General features: G+C 42.5%; 1 protein-coding gene across 1 annotated transcript in view; it reads right to left on the bottom strand.

Moving 5' to 3' along the window:
- cnbd1 (cyclic nucleotide binding domain containing 1) overlaps window positions 1-23,164 on the bottom strand; it is a 60,428-nt gene that overhangs the window by 17,643 nt on the left and 19,621 nt on the right. The window contains exons 5-8 of the mRNA XM_024374693.2: window positions 8,571-8,716; window positions 6,039-6,136; window positions 4,343-4,480; window positions 3,980-4,112 (exon numbers count right to left, since the gene is read on the bottom strand). Coding sequence (XP_024230461.1) covers window positions 3,980-4,112; window positions 4,343-4,480; window positions 6,039-6,136; window positions 8,571-8,716 — 515 coding nt within the window. The remainder of the gene's footprint in view (window positions 1-3,979; window positions 4,113-4,342; window positions 4,481-6,038; window positions 6,137-8,570; window positions 8,717-23,164) is intronic.

Consider the following 23,164-nt stretch of genomic DNA (forward strand, 5'->3'; position numbering starts at 1 on the left):
GTTGAAGAAGGGGTGAGAAGGGCACAAAGATGACAGCTGAGAATTATTAAGAAGAGGAAATGCCTACAACCGAAGGAAAGGGATATTTTCTAAATGAACCGTTTTATTTTCTATTACCAGTATACGTTGAAATTGTCTTGGCTTCACCAGATTCCAGGAAGGGGAAAAGCATACTTATCTGCTTGTGATCAACCACTACTCTACCTGTCGGCCTCGGGAGGCATTCGACGTACGTCATAAAGCAGAGCGGTCATATTCAATTAAGTGTAACAGGATACCTCGCTGAAGACGTATGCGAGTCTGTAAGACTAAGGCATGGTGAATCACTCAACTCTTTACAATACCCCGAAAACATGTGTTTCATTCATGCCATGCACCACTATGAAAATATCCATCAGCCACTTTACACACAAAGCGTAATGTAATCCATCTCTTGCTTGGATTAAGATACCGGCTGGATGTTTGATCCCCGTGAACAATCAATGTAAAACAGTCTGCCAGACTATGTGCAGTGTGTGTGTGTGTGTTTGTACGCGCCTGCGTGTGTTAGAGGACTACATTCCAGAGGAGAGCTCTTGGACAAGCATGACCGTCTGGGATGGGGACACAGTATTCCCATACAGACAGCCTTGTCTATCGGACGTTCTGAAAAAGCCTCGCGTGGGAAAACGCCTTGGTCTCCAGCCAGACTGCTGTTTCTGTTGTGTTGGAGCCAGAAGGGAAACGAATGTACCCTTTTTACACTACCGAGCCAAGCCAGGTTACGCAACTACAGTTCCTTAGTTGCTTGAACCATGTTGGAAAGGACAATGTGAAACGCATAGTAATGTAAAAAGGGTACTGGATGGACCAGAGCCAGCCTGGAGAGCTGTTGGCGCTGTTAAAGCAACCAGCCAGCCAGTCAGCCAGTCGGCCAGTCAGTCAGCTGGCCAGCCAGCCTGTCCAACACATTCACTGTGACTGAGGTCATCTCATATAGACAAAGGATCTGTATGTGGAAACTTGAAGCAGCTACTGTAGGACAGTTGTGCCTGTGGTGACATGAAGTGTTAACACCAGAGTTAGACACACACCCCTCTGAGATGAAGAGTCCCCCTGCAGTGGTGAGGTCATAGCCTTCTGTAACATTGCCTTTCTCCACTGACTTGTACATCTCACCTATAGTACTGTATACAGGCGCTGGCATAACAGATGTGACGGAAGGGGTTATAGAGAGATTTAGGATGCATCAAAATGTTAAAATGGCTATTACTTTAACAGAGGGGCCCCAAATTGAGGTGACCCCAAATGTCATGGCCCGGCCTAACCTCCAGAGTTATTGTCTGTTCCGACAGTAGTTGAATGTCTCTATGGTGGCATCAGCAGATAACAGTCTTCATTCTGCTCTCACAAACCTTTACATGAAACACTATCCCTCTCAAAGCCACTGAAGCATCAACATGGAGCCAATCAAGGTGAGCAAGTAGCCTGTTGGGGATTGAGAGACAGGCTCAGGCGTCCGTATAGGTTAACATGGCAGGCAGGTAAGCCAGATGGTTATGGTATCCTCGCCATGTCACAGGCCAAAGTACAGAGAGACAAATGGGGATATTGTGTTATAGGGTTGAATTACAAATGACACCCTATTCCCTATATAGTGCACTACCTTTGACCAAAGCCCTATGGGTAGTAGTTCACTAAATAGGTAATAAGGTGCCATTTGGGAGGCAGACTAGGCCTCTGATGATAGGCAGCAGCATGTAAACAAGTCATTCATCTGTACAAACCTCAGGACAGGAGTCCTGCCCTCTAGGCAGACCGTTCATCTATCCAGGATACATAAACCCAGATACAGCCGGCTGGCTAGCTTCAGCTTCCCCACTGGGCAAATAGAGCTAGAGATCGTCCCTATAGCAATCAACGAACGGCACACACCACTCGCTCGACTTATTCCAGCCTGCGATGAGATCCTATCGTTTGACAGTATGATACTATCCTATACCCCACCCTTACCCCCCAACCAACATATCCAATCACTAGCGGATGCACGTATGCACACCCACCATTTCTTCCGTCTTTCACTTTCCCTCTGATATAGGTAATGTATCATTGCATTCGGATGAAGGGGATGAAGAGGAAAATGGGGATGGAGAGAGTATGGTCTCCTGTTGGAGGGAGCTGTAGGAAGGCCCTGGCTCGCTCTCTCCTTAAAAGACAAGAAGGTGAGAGAAGAGGGAGGGGATCAGTGATGATGACATGCGCTACAAGTAGTGGAAAAGACAAGGTTCTGAGTTAAGTGTTTGATATAAAACATCTTGTACGGTGCCTTTAGCCTCACTGCGTAACGTCTCCATTCAACGTTCACCATATGCTCTCCTGTCGCCTCGACTACATCTAAAGATGGAATAGGGATAGGTAGAGGCTAGAGAGAAAGAAGAGAGAAAGACAGAGAGAGAGAGAGAGAGGAAGAAGTAGAGGATGGATCTAATTTGTTGTTCCCCCAAATTAAATGGGGAGGGGACTGTGCATCTGTCTCTGTCCGTTAGTATGTTAGTCACGCAATATCTCAGACAACACAAGCCCGATTTTGACCAAACTTGGGTAAATGATGTGTCTTGTCATGGAGATTTGGCATTTACTGATTGGCCAGATGGTGGAGCTATAACAGGAGATTGAAAACGCAAACTTTAAAAGGTCACGCCCCTCACCCCATTTGACCTAGTCATGAAATGTGGTACATAGGTCCCTGTTCTCACAAAGAACACATTTCCCTCAAGGACCCATAAGGTCCACCATGATTGATTTTCTTCCATTTAAAATGTTTGGCAAAACGCTACTTTTCTGGCCCCGAATGACCAATCTGTAAGAAACTTCATATGTGACATCTATGGACAAAGGTCTCTCAATTAATTTTTTCCCAGACTACTACGTTAAACAATTTCGCCGACATTGACGAATACATATTCAAGCAGGCGTGTTCTAGCACATTAATAAATAGAAATTAGTCAAGGATATTCATATTGTAACAAAATGTGGCACACATGTTGCAAACACTATCATCACTCAACATGTGCAAGAATATTAATATTGACCACCCGCTGGCGCTATAACGGGCAATTGTTTATATCTCTTGATCTGTTTGACTCAGAGTGATGAAATTGGTGAATGATGCGTTTGCCATAGTGATCCAGCATTGACAAAATGACATTGACTGGCCCAAGAGGGCGCTACAGTAATCAACTGTTGGTACGTTAGTCCTACACGATATCTCAGACGCCACTGGCCCATTTTTGACGAAACTTGGGTGAATGATACATCTCGTCATAGAGAGCCGCCATTTACACAAATTACACTGATTGGCAGAAAGGGGGGGCGCTGTATCATCATTCATTCGTGGGGCTCGACATGTTTACTGTCGCCTTGCTTGTGTTTGTTTGCTTGGCAGACGGCACACACTAGGGCGGGGAAGTTAATGCATAAGCCGTTCATGTCGCTTTGATAATGTATTGAAGTTGTTAAGATCTAGTGGTATACTACAGTAACCTCGGTTTCATATGCAACCATCTGCGTCTAGATCTAAGTCTGTCTTGTTTTCAATGAAGCATACAGCGTCTGTACCTAATTACTGACAAATAAAGATGTAATAAAAAAAAACTGCCACACATTACAAAGACTTATTTCATACATGATGTATCATATTTTCCCAGATAAAAAAACAACAAAGGGATTTAATTGAACTCATACAGAGATGAATGTGTGTAAAAGAGAACAAATATTATTCATTACAGGAACACACAGCCTAACTCCCATTGCACTATGGAATTACCATGTACTACCATGATTCGAATAAGGTAGTAGTACAGTATTACCATGATCGGCTGACTGTGAGGCGAGTATTAGCGTGATTGGCTCACTGAGGGTATTATTGTACCATGATTGGGTGACAGAAATGGGTTTACCGTGATTGGCTGACTGACGGGAGGTTATTACTGAACTGTACCGTGTTTGGCTGGTAAGTTCTTCATCTGGATGAGGTTGGCAAGCCTATCGATGGAGAGCTTGGGCCACTGCAGGTAGAAGTGACAACCCTGGATCAGAGATTCCTTCAGAGCATAGTTCTGGGCCAAGATCTCCTACAACAAGAGACACACAGCACAATACAGATTCAAGACAGTGGGCAAGGACACATGTCTTACTGTAAAAATAAAGTTGAAAACATTGAGGGCATGTCTAAAGACATTGAAACATGTGGAAGTATAAGTAACTTGTATTTGTGGTTGATTAATACAGTCGCATATGCTGGTATGCATATAAATCAGGTACGTAGCATATTCATTTTGGATAGTAAATGTAGCTCCTTCACCTTCTTCAGCTTGGCGTAGCCTGAGTGGGAGATTTTCAGGATCTCGCAGGGTTCCTGTGTTAATGTACACTGGATGGTGATGCCTGCCTCAGTAACTGCAGGAGGTTCAAACGATCCAAAGCTGCCACCCACACCTATCTGAAACACGCAATCAATCACTCAATCAACCAACAAATCAATCAACTAACCAAAACTGTGAAAAGACCTTAAAGCTTAACCCTTGTGTTGTCTTAAGGGTAAAAAATGACCCGCCACTATGTTTAATAGCAGAGAAAAACACCTTAAATTATATTTTTTCAACTTGACATTTGATGAGTGACCCCAACATTACAAAAAGTTAAACATCGCCTTTGTTCACATTTCCATGAAAGTTGTACACCACCAGGGCACAAAGATTGTCTTAGGGTCATTTTTGACCAGGCAGTTATAAAATAACTTACACACCATAAAAATCACAAAGACACACACACACACACACACAATGAGAGATTGAACTCAGCTTGGCCCCTGGTCATCTTCCATAACATTATTGATGTGTCCTCATACAATGCCTTCATGATATGGAACAAGATCAACCCTACCTGGATGCCTGATAAGCAGAACAAGAGGAGGGTGTTCCTGGAGCAGCTGTAAAAGGCACTTGTAACCCCACACATTCAAAGAAGGGAGTGCCTCCCCCACACAGCAGCCTCTGCAGCGCTTGTGAAAGCTGTTTAGGGGGCTGAATCTTGTCCTGATCCACCTGAGGCTGCAGCTGGGGCAGGCAAGAGGAGGAGATTCCAATTCTGCCCCCCAAAGAAGGACTGTAAAACAAATACTATGTGCTGCACATGTGAGAAATACATCAGCAAAGTCCATGCACACACACTTGCATACTGTCCTACATGTGCAAATTAGAGTTGATTGATTTGTGTTCTTCACGTTTTTGTTTTGTATCTATTATCTTATTTTATTCTTATTTATTGTTGTTGTTTATACACCTTGTGGGTGGGGGCAATGGTTAAAAAAAATGGGAGGAGACTAGTATTTTGTAGTTGAATTCCTCATTGTACAGTATATAAAAATATATCACTATGTACCCAAAATACTTGCTTCACATTTCTGCTACTTTCTTTGGCTATATAAGTGCTATCTCTTGCTAAAAAACATATGTTTACATCTATGTAGTACCTTTAGCAATAATAATAATAATAAGTGATAAAACAATTATGACAGGTGTGTTGTAATAAAAACGAGTGGTGTCCACTGATTAAATGCAGTCTTTCTGCATTGTGAAGAGGGAAAACCCAGATTTTCACAAAGTTTGTGATGAATGACAGGTTGTTTCTTCATGCAAAATAGATTTTGGGTTTAAAATTAAATTAAGCTGCTTTATTTTAGGGGTTTAGTGAAGGTGGGTAATTTTTTACCCTTAGGACAAGGGGAGTATACCGAATGTTAAGACTACACAAGGGTTAAAGAATCCTTAATGGTGAAACAGCCACATTCCATTGCGAGATTACAACAGAGAAGTCACTGCAAATGACGAACACGGTTCTTTCCGCTTTTACCATGCTGCGCGATGCTCCTCAGCTCGGCAACAAAAACGATAACAATGGTGGTTTGGGTGGCCAGTGTCGCCGTTTCCCCCTACAGCAGATACCATCTTTAACACTCCGGAGTAACATTGTGGCAATGCCATGGTGTGGTTGCTTACCACTGAGCCCTTTGGATCAACAGCCTCCTTGGATCTTTCTTGAGTGTACGGAGCTACTGAACCTTTCAGGATGAGGTAGAATCCATTGTGTCCAAATACTGCAGGAGGAAAGGGATGTTAAAGTGTTCAAATGAAATACAAACTTTAAAAAGTAAAGAAATGCCTCTGTCCATCACAGAAGAACATCACAGAATCTGCCTGCATCCCAAATGGCACCCTATTCTCTATATAGTGCACTACTTTAGACCAGTACACTATAGTAGACAGAAAAAACTCTCTCACAGCAAAACAATTATCCCAAATGCACCGGTCTCGTCTTTTCAGAACATTTCAAATAGCTTATCACATCACAAGTCTCAGACATTAAACCTTGCCATCATATTTTATATTTGAGATTCTTCACAGTAGCCACCCTTTGCCTTGGTGACAGCTTTGCAAACTCTTGGCATTCTCTCAACCAGCTTCATGAGGTAGTCACCTGGAATGCATTTCAATTAACCGGTGTGCCTTGTTAAAAGTTTATTGGTGGAATTTCTTTCCTTCTTAATGCGTTTGAGCCAATCAGTTGTGTTCTGACAAAGTAGGGGTGGTATACAGAAGATAGCCCTATTTGGTAAAAGACCAAGTCCATATTATGGTAAGAACAGCTCAAATAAGCCAAGAGAAACAACAGTCCATCATTACTTTAAGACATGAAGGTCAGTCAATCCGGAAAATGTCAAGAACTTTGAAAGTTTCTTCAAGTGCAGTCGCAAAAACCATCAAGCGCTGTGATGAAACTGTCTCTCATGAGGACCGCCACAGGAAAGGAAGACCCAGAGTTACCTCTGCTGCAGAGGATAGGTTCATTAGAGTTACCAGCCTCAGAAATTGCAGTCCAAATAATTGCTTCACAGAGTTCAAGTAACAGACATCTCAACATCAACTGTTCAGAGGACAGTTGATGTGTGAATCAGGCCTTCGTGGTCAAAATGCTACAAAGAATCCACTACTAAAGAACACCAATAAGAAGATAATATATTTAGAATTCAAGGCACATTTAATGACTCTTAACCAGCATGGCTACCACAGCATTCTGCAGTGATAAACCATCCCATCTTGTTTGCGCTTAAAAATAAAGAAAAACCCTGGAATGAGTAGGTGTGTCCAAACTTTTGACTGGTACTGTATATATATATATATATATATATATATATATATATATATATATATATATATATTGATCTCTGCTTATGTACACACATATATATATTGATCTCTATATGTACACACATATATATATATATATATATATATATATAGTGTGTATAGTGTGTACATAGTGTGTACATAAACAGAGATCAATTTATTTAAAGTATTCATTTCCCTCTCTAGAATATAGAGTATTTCTCTCCCCTCATCAAAATCTACAAAAATATCAGCCTCCCGACTCAAGCTCCTGGGAAAGGTAACAGAAAAGCAATATCCAACCACCAAATCAAACATAACAGGAGAGGGGATTGAGTCTAAGCATTCCGTTGATAGTGCTGCCTGCCTCTATGGATGACAGTCATTTCAGAAGCCAAACCAGCTCGCAGAGTTTCATATACAAGCAGCTTCTATATTTCCCTGTGGTGCTCTGCTGCATATCTCACCACCACTTGTAGATGTTCTATCTCAGTGAGTAGCTAGAGGGGTTTCAATCTGCCCAAATCGGTGCACGCACACACGGTGTACGCGCACACATGAGGGATGAATGATGAAAAGAAACGGACACAGATAAAACTGCTCGTGAAACCAGTCAGGCCTCACAGAAGGGAAACAAAAAGACTCAATTTCAGTACTGTATGTTCACAGTCAGATGCACTGTGGGCAAGGGTGTGAAGGGAGTGATGTACTTCTTGGGGTGAAGGGGTGTGTTTTGGGGTGAGGCTGAAGGGTGTTTGTATGCGTGTGTGCGCATGAACATGATGCATAATGTATAACCGTGTGTGTGTGTGTATCAGCTTAGGCATGCGTGATGAGAGTTTGTTGTTTGTCTATCCCCACCAGCCTCCGCCAGTGAAATGTGATAGATAGAACAGCCTAGAAGCACGTGTGATGTACTCAGATTACTGTTCAATAGCATGAATAATAGATGGTGAATTTGGGATGATTGAGGTCTACAGCGCTGGAATAGTGCTGTCTCAATCAATAACATCACCGCATGCACAGCCCTCCAGTACTTCTTAAGACAAACAGTAGCTATAACATTGACTGTGAGCACTCTGACAGACAGCATCTCCTGTTAAAGACCATGGGAATGGACTAGAATGAATACCTTATAAAAACCTGTATGAGTATTTCTCTCTGTGTTTGTGTGAGAAAACGCTCTAAATAAGGCTGTGTTCTTATGCATTTATGTGCCAACGCAGTATTCAGGAAAATGCAGGGAGTTTTCCAAAGACAAAATCATATATTGCCAATGCTATGCTAGAGCATGTTTAAGTTTACAATGCTAGTTTGGCCCTCACTCACTAAGTTTACAATATGGTGTGTGTGTGTGGGACTCACTGATCTGTGCCCTATCCCAGGTCTCTATGATGGCGATGGTGCTGATCTGCTGTAACTCATGTCTGGAGAGGTGGGCTGTCAGACACGGGAACACCTTCAGCATCTTATGGATAGAATGGTGCTCCAACTGGGACCGCTCTATAGGGCTGACAGACAGACAGAGACAGACAGACAGAGAAAACAACATTTTTCAAAACTCCCCCCAAAAATGATTTTTGCGCGTGCATGGGAGCACGGACATGCACACGTGCGCATTAATTGATGATGATCGCTGGGTATTTCTCTACTAATTTGGAGAGATGATGATGACCGGGCAATTAGGATACAGACGTGTCAGTACGTCTGAGCCCAGAAAATGTTAGAACTATCAATCAAACGACCCCTTAAAACTGCCTGGTGTATGTGTGAGTGTTTGTACGCGTGTGTGCGTATACATTGGCATGCGAAAGTATTCACCCCCCTTTGCATTTTTCCTATTTTGTTGCCTTACAACCCATAATTACAATTCAGCATTAATACTGGAGTGATAGATGTGCAGATGATGATGTGCAAGTAGAGATACTGGGGTGCAAAAGAGCAAGAGGGCAATTAATAATATGGGGATGAGGTAGTTGGGTGTGCTATTTACAGATTGGCTATGTACAGGTACAGTGATCGGTAAGCTACTGACAGCTGATGCTTAAAGTTAGAGATGGAGATATTTTGCAATTCGTTCCAGTCATTGGCAGCAGAGAACTGGAAGGAAAGGCGGCCAAAGAAAGTGTTGGCTTTGGGGATGACCAGTGAAATATACCTGCTGGAGCGTGTGCTACGGGTGGGTGTTGCTATGGTGACCAGTGAGCTGAGCTAAAGCGGGGCTTTACTTAGCAAAGACTTATAGATAACCTGGAGCCAATGGGTTTGGTGACGGATATGTAGTGAGGGCCAGCCAATGAGAGCATACAGGTCGCAGTGGTGGGTAGTATATGGGGCTTTGGTGACAAAACGGATGGCACTGTGATAGACTACATCCAGTTTGCTGAGTAGACTTATTTTGTAAATGACGTCGCCGAAGTCAAGGATCGGTAGGATAGTCAGTTTTACGAGGAATTGTTTAGCAGCATGAGTGAAGGAGGCTTTGTTGCAAAATAGAAAGCCGATTCTAGATTTAATTTTGGATTGGAGATGCTTAATGTGAGTCTGGAAGGAGAGTCTACAGTCTAACCAGCACCTAGGTATTTGTAGTAGTCCACATATTCTAGGTCAGAACCATCCAGAATAGTGATGCTAGTCGGGCGGGAGGGTGCGGGCAGCAATCGGTTGAAGACCATGCACTTTGTTTTACTAGCATTTAAAAGCAGTTGGAGGCCATGGAAGGAGTCTTGTATGGCATTGAAGCTCATCCGGAAGTTTGTTCCTCAAAGGCAATACGTTGTAGAACCATATTTTTCAGCAATTACAGTTGCAAGTCTCTTGAGGTATGTTACTATAAGCTTGGCACATCTAGCCACTGGGATTTTTGCCCATTCTCTTCCAGGCAAAACTGCTCCAGCTCCTTCAAGCTGGATGGGTTCCGCTGGTGTACAGCAATCTTTAAGTCATACCACAGATTCTCAAATTGGATTAAGGTCTGGGCTTTGACTAGGCCATTCCAAGACATTTAAATGTTTCCCCTTAAACCACTCGAGTGTTGCTTTAGCAGTATGCTTAGAGTCATTGTCCTGCTGGAAGGTGAACCTCTGTCCCAGTCTCAAATCTCTGGAAGACAAACAGGTTTCCCTCAAGAATTTCCCTGTATTTAGCATCATCCATCATTCCTTCAATTCTGACCAGTTTCCCAGTTCCTGACGATGAAAAACATCCCCACAGCATGATGCTGCCACCACCATTCTTCACTGTGGGGATGGTGTTCTCGGGTTGATGAGAGGTGTTGGGCTGATTAATGATATTTTTTTATAACCTAACCCTGATCTGTTCTTCTCCACAACTTTGTCCCTGACCTGTTTGGAGAGCTCCTTGGTCTTCATGGTGTCGCTTGCTTGGTGGTGCCCCTTGGTGTTGCAGACACTATATACTGAGATCACGTGACAGATCATGATGACACTTAAATTGTCCATAGGTGGACTTTATTTAGCAAATTATGTGACTTATGAAGGTAATTGGTTGCACCAGATCTAGATTTAGGGGCTTCACAGCAAAAGGGGGTGAATACATATGCACGCACCACTTTTCCGTTTTTAAAAAATGTAAGACTTTTTTGAAATAAGTAATTTTTTTCTAGTAGAAAGAAGAGGAAGGGAAGCACTACTAAGGTACATAATAGTCCATTTTGGTAGACAGAAGGTGCTCTTTGGTAAAAGGGGTGAATTGGTCATCTAAAAGAAAGGAGGTCCAAGGCACTCTATATAATTAATTTAAATTCCTTTATTTGTATGGCGTATTCAATAGAAACAAAGTTTTAGGGCTATTAGGGCTAAATGGAAAAGCTGTTCAAAAGAGGACATGTATTATTTCTTTGTACTCCCTGACGAAGGCCATGCAGCCGAAACGAGTCAGATTTGTAACACTTTGTTTCTATTGAACATGCCATACAAATAAAGGCATTTTAATGAATTATATGAAGTGTGCCTTGGTCCTCCTTTCTTTTTGAATATTTCTTTTTCATTTCACTTCACCAATTTGGACTATTTTGTGTATGTCCATTACATGAAATCCAAATAAAAATACATTTAATTTACAGATTGTAATTCAACAAAATAGGAAAAACGGCAAGTGGGATGAATACTTTTGCAAGGCACTGTATATGGGGCGGCAGGTATCCTAGTGGTTAGAGTGTTGGGCCTGTAACCGAAAGGTTGCTGCATCGAATCCCTGAGCTGACAAGGTAAAAATCTGTCATTCTGCCCCCAAACAAGGCAATTAACCCATTATTCCCCTGGTAGGCCGTCATTGTAAATAAGAATTTGTTCTTAACTGACTTGTCTACTTAAATACAGGTTAAATCATTTTTATGTTTAAGTATTGTGGTCAGAGAGACAGCATGAGTGTGCATAGGAGAGCAGCAGGTTAAAAAAAACAAAGAAACTGTTCCCTCATCTCAGATTCAAGGCAGTCACAACTGAGACGGCCCGGTTTGAGAGAGGAGACCGGGAAGGAAGCGACTTCACCCTCACTCTCCAGAAGGCAATGTTAAGATGGGTGCTATTGTGGTGTCTCCCTACAATGGTTCACATATACTTTGAGTCAGACTGTCTGAACTATGGAGAAACACACAACCTATTGAACGGCCAATGCACAAAAGTATCAAAACGGTGAGAGACATTCAGATGGAGACTTCTGACACCAGTCACTCATCTCTAGCCATACCTGAACTAGAACAATGTGAGATTCTTATTATTATCAGTTAAGTTCTTAAAACACTCATCTTCACGACAGTTATAAAACACGTCTAAGATCTGAATTTAGGTCCCTTTAGTGCTTAAAAAAGACAAACGTGACAAGCCAGCCAGTCACCTGCTTGCATGTAAAACGGGACTAGACAATCATTCGCGCCATATTCGTCCTAACGGGTCAGAGGTCATCTCCTTATCCATCCATTAAAATGGGGCAATCTGCGATTGACACATGATATATACCCCTTGATTCTTGAAGAATATAACTTTTATACATGCTTCATGAGCTCACGTCATGTCGTTCTCTATCATTACATGGGCTTGCTCCTACCTATCTCTCTGATTTGGTCCTGCCGTACATACCTACACGTACGCTACGGTCACAAGACGCAGGCCTCCTAATTGTCCCTAGAATTTCTAAGCAAACAGCTGGAGGCAGGGCTTTCTCCTATAGAGCTCCATTTTTATGGAACGGTCTGCCTACCCATGTCAGAGACGCAAACTCGGTCTCAACCTTTAAGTCCTTACTGAAGACTTATCTCTTCAGTGGGTCATATGATTGAGTGTAGTCTGGCCCAGGAGTGGGAAGGTGAACGGAAAGGCTCTGGAGCAACGAACCGCCCTTGCTGTCTCTGCCTGGCCGGTTCCCCTCTTCCCACTGGGATTCTCTGCCTCTAACCCTATTACAGGGGCTGAGTCACTGGCTTACTGGGGCCCTCTCATGCCGTCCCTGGAAGGGGTGCGTCACCTGAGTGGGTTGATTCACTGATGTGGTCATCCTGTCTGGGTTGGCGCCCCCCCTTGGGTTGTGCCATGGCGGAGATCTTTGTGGGCTATACTCAGCCTTGTCTCAGGATGGTAAGTTGGTGGTTGAAGATATCCCTCTAGTGGTGTGGGGGCTGTGCTTTGGCAAAGTGGGTGGGGTTATATCCTTCCTGTTTGGCCCCGTTTCTGGGGGTGTCCTCGGATGGGGCCACAGTGTCTCCTGACCCCTCCTGTCTCAGCCTCCAGTATTTATGCTTGTTATATCTGGAGTACCTCTCCTGTCCTATTCGGTGTCCTGTGTGAATCTAAGTGTGCGTTCTCTAATTCTCTCTTTCTCTCTCTCTCTCTCTCTCGGAGGACCTGAGCCCTAGGACCATGCCTCAGGACTACCTGACATGATGACTCCTTGCTGTCCCCAGTCCACCTGGCCGTGCTGCTGCTCCAGTTTCAACTGTTCTGCCTTATTATTATACGACCATGCTGGTCATTTATGAACATTTTAACATCTTGGCCATGTTCTGTTATAATCTCCACCCGGCACAGCCAGAAGAGGACTGGCCACCCCACATATGCTCTCTCTAATTCTCTCTTTCTCTCTCTCTCTCGGAGGACCTGAGCCCTAGGACCATGCCCCAGGACTACCTGACATGATGACTCCTTGCTGTCCCCAGTCCACCTGACCGTGCTGCTGCTCCAGTTTCAACTGTTCTGCCTTATTATTATACGACCATGCTGGTCATTTATGAACATTTTAACATCTTGGCCATGTTCTGTTATAATCTCCACCCGGCACAGCCAGAAGAGGACTGGCCACCCCACATAGCCTGGTTGCTCTCTAGGTTTCTTCCTAGGTTTTGGCCTTTCTAGGGAGTTTTTCCTAGCCACCGTGCTTCTACACCTGCATTGCTTGCTGTTTGGGGTTTTAGGCTGGGTTTCTGTACAGCACTTTGAGATATCAGCTGATGTACGAAGGGCTATATAAATAAATTTGATTTAATTTTATTTTGATCAGAACCCAAAATATAAGCTTGTTTTATTCCAATGTTTGCAAACAATCTACATCTAAACGAACACTGTATATAGCCTCAAAACTTAGTTAAAACTATCATTTTAAAATCATGGATGGCAAGTCCTTGTATCCATAGCGGTCTATACATTTGAGAGTGGTTACAATTTTCCAGCCCCGTTCCTCAGCTTTTTACTAAAACAGAGGCGGGTGATGGCTTTGTTATTGTTTGAAACTGCATGCAGATTGCTGCTTTAAGTTTTCAAACTGTATAGAAATTGTTCTAAATTTGTCACTGGGAATACATTGTTCTTGTCCTTTTAAAACGCCTTTTAAATGTGTACATGATACTGCGACGACTTTTCCCTATACGGGAACCATAAAGTCAGTGGTGTAACCCACCCAGCATCCCGAGGGAGTATCCTCTTTGATAGTAACGCGTGACTTATGCTGAGCTCTGGTTAATATCGCAGCAGGCTATTTCAAGGTTCAGCAGGGACGAGCTAATAATTCTAAACACATCACATCTAAATCAATGCATATGCACAAACTGTACAGCGTACACTCAGTATACACTAAGCCCATGGGAAATATCAAGGAACTATGGGCATCTGTATTCCATTTCCTTACCATATAATGATTGCTATAGCAGCTGTGTAGGGGGGAAATATAAATTAATATGGGCGGGGTAGTGGTACTATCTATTCTGTCATTGGGAGAAAGGGGAGAGACTTGCAAGCAAATTACGCTTTGCATGTCGAAGCGGTGCAGAGCTACATTCAACCTCTGACTGTCTTTACAACAGCCCTATAGATGGGATGACCTAGTGTCTGTGTAGGTGGAAGTGGTTCAGTGATCTACACTTGTGTGATGACTAGCCTTGTCTGAGACTTGAAAACTACTGGCATACAGATGTGGTCAAATATATTGGCACCCTTGTAAGATTCACTTTTTCTTCTAAAATAAGTTGAAATTGAAAACACTGACATTGAGAAATGTCAAAGCCAAACAATGGCCTTGACTAAATTATTAAAAATTATTATTATTAAAAATAATTTAGTTCTTGGCAATTATTCTCATTTACTGTGCAATTTGACCTCTGGTAAGTTGCAGGTGCCTACAGGGTAAAAAATAGCCATTCAACCAGTTTTGAAAAGAAAAAACAGAACATTCTGCTCCATTGCAAGAGTTCCAATATATTTGACAACATCTGTAAAAATCTTACCCTCTCTTCTACATCAGCCATTGAGAGTACATACAGCACCCCTCCACCCTGCCTTCTCACTTCCTGGTACCCTTTCCGTGCCCCCAACATGACCTTTGACCCAGAGTTATGCACTTCCTGCTTACTTGACGCTGCATCATCAGACACATCTGAGGTTGGACGTTGGAATGCTTTGGTGTCTGAAATGTGTATACCACTGCCTTCCTTCCACATAATTATCCAGATAAGTCCTTCTAGAGCATCCCACAGCATCTGATTACATATCTTAATTGTTAGCTCGTAGTGATGTCCTTGGAAATTCTAGGGCCACATTTACTACATGTTTACAGTATAGACATTACATCAGTAATTGTTCCCTTTCAACTTAATCCCTTCTAAAAAAACATCAGTCCCTTAAATCGCAATGGTCCTCAGTCATATTCAGGAAAAATCGATTAATTAAACAGTTAACTTGATTTACAATGTAGTAGCTTATAAGATACATGTATAATCAAAAGGTTGAACTATGAGGGTCACTTTGGTAATGTAAACATTTTTACACCACCAATTCCAAGACTTCCAGTTGACATTTCCATACGCTGGTATTAATCATAAATTCCCCAATGATAATAGTAATTGCTATCGCTAATCCCTTTACATAAGTTTCTAATTAACTGGATGAAGGTTTATCATTGGAAGGACAGGGAAAGACTCATTTGTGTGAATAAGTCATTTCTGCAAACGTGAAGGATTTGTAGCCTCTAACACGCACACAAGGTTCTTTCTCCCACTTTCTCTCACAAACACACAGTGAGGAGCTGAGCAGACAGAAAGTGGTGGTTGTGTAAACAGAGTGGCAGATTAATTTGCAGGGCGCGGGGCTGAGGCAGTGTGTGTGTGTGTGTGTGTGTGTGTGCGCCGAAGGGGGCTGCTGGCTACGCTGTACTAACCGTGGTGCTTAGAGGAGCTGAGAGAAGAGATCCTGTAGAGGACACACCAGAGGGTTTGTGGCTCAGAGAACAGCATGGGGGATTGAGAGGGAGAGAGATGCTCAGCTCAGTTTAGCTCAGGCCTGGAGGGAAGCTGACACAGTCCATCCGCTTGCTCCACTCCTGACTCGCATTCTCTTTTTTCAATCTATCTAGCATTTGCGTCAAGCATTGGATCAAGCCGAATCTAAAGCACACATTGTTGTTCAAATAAAACAACAATGTTACTGCCGTGTTGGTAGTTACATGGACTCTTAACAATGTGATGAAACTTTGCTCCTTGCTGAAACAAATTCAGCAGCAGCACACAGAAATAGAATGAATAGAACCGGTTTGGAACCTCTAACCCTGGCAATTTTACTGGTAAACTCATGGGTACACTCGCAATGGCTGCCTGATATTGTGATGCAATAATTTCCATGATGATGTAGAATTTCCATTCAAATTATGTTAACTGATGTGGCTCATGCAATGGAATGTATTTCTTGTAATGTCAGTTGAGTTCAATCAACAAATCACAGCACATTTTTAGCTCATATTTTACTTCCTGCTTTGGTATGGGTACACTCGCAATGGCCGCCTGTCTGCTCATTATGCCATCATTGACTTGAATCGGAATGACGTTTCTAGTCACAATATTTCTATTGCAGCACATGCAATCAGGAGTGGAAAAGAGGAGAAAATATGTGTAAAAAAACAAAAACATTGCCATTTGAACGGTTATTACGGTGACCGCAGTCCTTTTACTGGCCAATTACTGTCATCCAAAATTCCATGACCGTCACAGCCCTACTAAGCAGCACATTTCAAATTTCTCACGCTTTATACTAAATTAAAATAGAAAAACACAAATCGTCTACAACAGAGGTACTCAACTACTTTGAGAATGTACGGTCACACAACTTTCCTAAGTGTCAAAGGTCTGGATGGATATTGTCAGTGACTCACCAAAATCAAATGAGGGACCCCTGGTGGTCGAGTTCCTATGCACGTAAATCCAGACATATTAACTACTCGAATTAGATAGGTAAATTAAACTAACCAGCAATATGGCTAACATGGGCTAGTAATTGATCAACTGGACATGTCTGACAGGTTCTAAATAGCTCGAGGGTCTGTCAGTGAATGACATAAGAGGAAAACTGCCCATGCACTTCCAAATGTTGAAATTGCACCTTGTGCATTCTGCTACTACAACCATCAACAGCAGCACGTTGAAAGCTCAACGGAGCATTCAACTTGCGGTCCGCCAGTTGAGTATGGCTGGTCTACAAGGTCTAATCAGGACAAACGTTATTACCAAAGTTCAGGAAGCTCAGGAGAGAAGAGACCCTGGCCTGCACTCTCCTTGGCTTACAGGCTTTTAAAGTGTCATCACCATCGAGAGCCTTTAGACAAGACAAAAGTCCTATCAGATCGGTTTCAACACTGGACCCTTGCTTTTAGGAGAGGAGAGGCAGCAAACGCTATTTTTCTTCTCACAAATAACTGTAATCAGCCTTATCTACAGCCTCCTACAGCCTGCTCCGGCCGCTCCATCACCATCTTATCGCCCCACCAAATGCCTTCCTTTCCTCTCACCTATCACCAAAGGACGCTGGGGGAAAATTGCCCCTAAAGCGGACCCAGCCAGTGACATAAATCACAGGGAGAGAAGAGCTTGATAAGAGCTATCTGTCTGGAAGTTAGAGCCACAAGGCACTTTTCTTCAGATGGCCGGCCGGGGCAAAAAAAGAAAAAATGCTGGCTAGGCTAGCCAACTTAATTCAAATTCAAAGTCCACTTTGAAGATAACAGGGGGGGGGGACCTTCGAGGTAATCAATTTAAATCAGGAAGACTCAAATCACAGCTCCAATGGCCTCTGTCTCTGTTTCTTTTTTTCTTTTAATCTTTTCAACTGCACTTTTTCCGAAAATGGGAAAGAAAATTATAGGGGGGAAATTGGACACCCTTGTCTATGACTGAGCATTCACTTCCCATAGGAGAGGGGACGTAGAAAGGCAATGTCTTGGGGACCACAGTGATAAGATTTGTGTTATACAGCAGTTTAGACCTTTATCAGAGATGGCTGATGCCTGCGGCCTGTGCAGAGCAAGGGAGCCAATCAATCTTTGGTTGGAGGGAAGAAGACAAGAGAGCCTTGAACCTTTCTGCCACTGTCTAATTCATTGGAAAACAAAGAGCCTTTGTGAACACATATAGATCACATATACTCTATTAATGTTCACACACATATGTAACAGATAGGGATCTGTCCAACTCACTCCTCAGCCTGAAGTGTCGCCCCTTGCACAATTATCCTTTACAATGGTGCTGTGACCCGGATCTGCACTTGCGCTGAGCTCAACCGCTGGGGTCGCCTTGGAGTGAATTTGGGGTGTGAATGTAGAAGACGGGGATCTCTGAAACTCACTCAGTGAGTGTCGACCCTTACGCAATTATACATTGCCTTTTCCAATATCCTGATGGGTTGGAAAACTTCACGAGGGTGGTCACGTGTGTTTGCGAGGCAAAGGTCCTGAGTCTCTGTATGAGCCAAATCAGGGGGAAGCGGTACTCGCTAAGCAAGCAGCATGACATCCTTTACACATAGTAGGGGTGTAATGGTACATGTATTCATACCGGGGACCACTCTTTGGTTCACACTGTGAACCCGAATGACTACAGAGATATATCAAAAATGAAAACAATAGGCTGGTGGAGGATTTGGACACCCTTGTCGAGTAAATTTGAGGTGAAAAAACATTTCAGGCTGTTTCCGTTAAAACAACTAGAGCCTATGCCCACGTTGTAATATAAATTCAAATCTTAATTGCCGCATTTCAAACTGCCCTTTTGTGAGGCGCAGCCAGGAACTAGTTCTGTACGATGGCGAGTGGTGGGGTCGATAAACCAGGAGAATTCTCCATCGTTTAAATCTTCAGTTTGGCTACATTTTGTCTTTCCAGTAGATGACAATGGCAATGGACAGAGAGAGCATGTCGCCACTGCTCAACGAGAATACCCTACGTCGACCCAGTATTCCTACCACCGGAGCAAGACCGAAAGGCAAAAAAACTTACAAGAGCGTAATCGCTCCTCTTTCACCAAAGCTGCCAAACTAACCCTGATTCAGAGGACCATCTTACCCATGCTAGATTACGGAGACGTAATCAAAGATCGTACTTTTTGGAGAAATTTCCTCTGGTCTGATAGAACTGTTTGGCCACAATGCCCATCGTTATGCTTGAAGGAAAAAGGGGGAGGATTGCAAGCCGAAGAACACCATCCCAACCGTGAAGCACAGGGGTGGCAGCATCATGTTGTGGGGGTGCTTTGCTGCAGGAGGGTACATGTGCACTCCACAAAATAGATGGCATCATGAGGCAGGAAAATTATGTGGATATATTGGAGCAACATCTCAAGACATCAGTCAGGAAGTTAACCTTTCTAGCGCAGGGGTTCCGCCTCGACAACATGCCGCTGAAAAGGCAGTGCGCAAAATTCTTTTTTTTTTTTTGAAATATGTAACTTTCACACATTAACAAGTCCAATGCAGCAAATGAAAGATAAACGTCTTGTTAATCTACCCATCGTGTCCAATTTCAAAAGTGCTTTACAGCGAAAGCACCACATATGATTATGTTAGGTCATAGCCAAGTCGAAGAAACACACAGCCATTTTTCCAGACAAAGATAGGAGTCACAAAAAGCAGAACTGTAGATAAAATTAATCACTAACCCTTGATGATCTTCATCAGATGACACTCATAGGACATCATGTTACACAATACATGTATGTTTTGTTTGATAATGTGTATATTTATATCCAAAAATCTAAGTTTACATTGGCGCCTTACGTGCAGTAATTTTTTGATTCCAATACATCCGGTGATTTTGCAGAAATACTCATAATAAACATTGATAAAAGATACAAGTGTTATTCACAGAATTAAAGATAGACTTCTCCTTAAAACCTCTTAAGCCTACCCCCTACTTTTTCGAACATTCTGTTAAAAATCGCGCAACATTTTGGCGTCCTGCTACTCATGCCAGGAATATAGTATATGCATATGATTAGTATGTGTGTATAGAAAACACTCTAACGTTTCTAAAACTGGTTAAATCACGGCTGTGACTAGTACAGAACGTCTGTTTCATCGAAAAGCGCAGGAAAATCTGATCACTGGAAATGGAAAAAAATATCCATGCGCCACTTCAACCCATTGTTAAAGGTGAACCGTATTAAATGAGGCCGAGGTTGCAGTACCTACAGCTTCCACAGGATGTATAGAGTCTTCTCATTTGATTCGGATTTGATTCTTGGTAACCGACCAAAGGGAACCGATTCCCTCCGACCACCAACTTGATGTATTGGCACAGTGTTTTTCCGGACATTTTTTCCAGACGACCAGCTATCGAATTTACATTGCCTCCTGATGATTTTTATCGCTTATTAACGTGTACTAATACCTAAAGTTGCATTAGAAAAGTATTTCAAGTGTTTTGTGAAAGTTTATCGTCGACTTTTTAACTTTTAAAAAATGACGTTACGTTATGAAACGCTATTTTTTTCCGTTTATCACACAGTCTTCATAGATCGATATCTAGGCTATATATGGACCGATTTAATCGAAAAAAAAGACCCAGTATTGATTATGGGACATCAAGGAGTGCCAACAAAGAAGATGGTCAAAGGTAATGAATGTTTTATATTTTATTGTGCGGTTTGTGTAGCGCCGATTATGCTAATTCTTTTGTTTACATCCCCTACGGGTCTTTTGGGGTGTTATATGCTATCAGATAATAGCTTCTCATGCTTTCGCCGAAAAGCATTTTAAAAATCTGACTTGGTGCCTGGATTCACAACGAGTGTAGCTTTAATTCAATACCAAGCATGTGTATTTTAATGAACGTTTGCGTTTTAACTAATACTATTAGCGTTTAGCGTAGCGCATTTGCATTTCCAGAGCTCTAGTTGGGACGTCTGCGTCTCAAGTAGGAGCAAGAGCCCACCGCTGTATCAATTTTTTTTTTTACTTTACGGAAAAAGCATAATCTGAGAACGGTGCTCAGAACCCAAAACAGCCAGAGGAATATCCGCCATTTTGGAGTCAACAAAGTTAGAAACAACACCATAAATATTAACTTACCTTTGATGATCTTCATCAGAAGGCACTCCCAGGAATCCCAGGTCGACAATAAATGACTGACTTGTTCCATAAAATTCCATGAAGTCCATCATTTATGTCCAAATAGCCACTTGTTGTTAGCGTGTTCAGCCCAGTAATCCATCTTCATGAAGCGCAGCAGGTACTTCATCCAGACAAAAACTTGGAAAGTTCCGAAACATGTCAAACGATGTATGGAATCAATCTTTAGGATGTTTTAAACATAAAACATAAAACATCAATAATGTTCCAACCGGAGAATTCCTTTGTCTTCAGAAAAGCACTGGAACGAGAGGTAACTCTGTCGGGAGCGTGCGTCATGAGACCAAGGCACTCTGCTGGACCACTGACTCAAAGAGGTCTCATGAGCCCCTCCTTTATAGTAGAATCCTCATTCAAGTTTCTAAAGACGGTTGACATCTAGTGGAAGCCGTAGGAAGTGCAACTTTATACATATCTCAATGTGTATTCGTTTGGCCAAGCTTGGAAGAACTACAAACCTCAGATGTCCCACTTCCTGGTTGGATTTTTCTCAGGTTTTCGCCTGCCATATGAGTTCTGTTATACTCACAGACATCATTCAAACAGTTTTAGAAAGTTGTAGTGTTTTCTATCCAATACTAATAATACTATGCATATATTAGCATCTGGGACAGAGTAGGAGGCAGTTCACTCTGGGCATGCTATTCATCCAAAAGTGAAAATGCTGCCACCTATCCCAAAAAGGTTAAAACTAGCTGGGTCTTCCAAATGGACAATGACCCCAAGCATACTTCCAAAGTTGTGGCAAAATGGCTTAAGGACAACAAAGTCAAGGTATTGGAGTAGCCATCACAAAGCCCTGACCTCAATCCTATAGAGAATTTGTGGGCAGAAATGGAAATGTATGTACGAGCAAGAAATAAAAGCTGAAATAAATCACTCTCTCTACTATTGTTCTGACATTTCACATTCTTAAAATAAAGTGGTGATCCTAACTGACATAAGACAGGGAATTTTTACTAGGATTAATTGTCAGGAATTGTGAAAAACTGAGTTTAAATGTATTTGGCTAAGGTGTATGTAAACTTCCGACTTCAACTGTACATATTGATATCACGCGCATATTGCACTTTATTTTAGTGTTGAGTAATTGTGTGTTTTCATTTGTTATAGTAAATACAAAGTGTTAGGATTCCTGATTGTGCTCTCAACAGGTATTATAGGACTCATGATCATATATGGAATTAGGAACACCAACGCTTTGTATTTCCTTAACAAACATTAACTACAGTAACTGTCGGAATTTAACTTTCCTGCTGTACCGAAATATGACCCCAAAAGCGCAAAACCGTGGGTTTGGTGAAGCATTACAGCTCTAACACATAGACTCTAAAATGAGCCAGACACAGAAATCGTAATAGTCACAAGTGAACCATTTTCATCAAGGTAATATCATATCATTAAGAAATGTTCTGTATTGCATCAGCCACTGATAGTCCTGCTAAAGCTCAGCAGTATGGCTGGAACCACAGACACCAGCTAGCTAGGCCTTGGCAGGGTAGACGTGGCAGTGGAGATAGAGGTTAATTGTCCACCATCACCCAGTTTGGAGAGCATCCCGCCAGCCAGCCAAGCCATCTAACACTGGACGTGATTAAATACCCTGTCTCCTGTTATTGTTTACACTCCTGGGGGAAAGAAGGGGGGCATTCAGAAGAGGAAGAAGTCATCCTTTTTTGTGGGTTTCCCCCCAAACTCAACCCAACAGCAGCTGTCATAGAGAGACAGCTGTCAGAGAGAGAGAGAGATGGAACTGACTGGAGGCCAGGGCAGACAGCTGGATCTGAGGTCATGTCCCTCTGTGTGCCAGAAAGAGTCTTGACAACGACAAAAAAAACACAGATTAGAAAACTATAACAACTCTGTTTAAATCAGATTCCCAGGCCAATATGTGTGTCATCAAATCTGGGGGACGGTTTTCTGGACCGCAGTCAGCTGGGAGAAAGGGAGTAGAAGTAAAACTGGGCACCTTGCAACAACGAATGCAGAAAGAGATATTTTGCAATACGTGACAGACCGAAAAAGACAGATTGTATATTCTCCAAAAATATTGCTTAATCCCCCCTC

Source organism: Oncorhynchus tshawytscha, linkage group LG16 (genome assembly GCF_018296145.1).
Source record: "Oncorhynchus tshawytscha isolate Ot180627B linkage group LG16, Otsh_v2.0, whole genome shotgun sequence".
Classification (NCBI taxonomy): domain Eukaryota; kingdom Metazoa; phylum Chordata; class Actinopteri; order Salmoniformes; family Salmonidae; genus Oncorhynchus; species Oncorhynchus tshawytscha.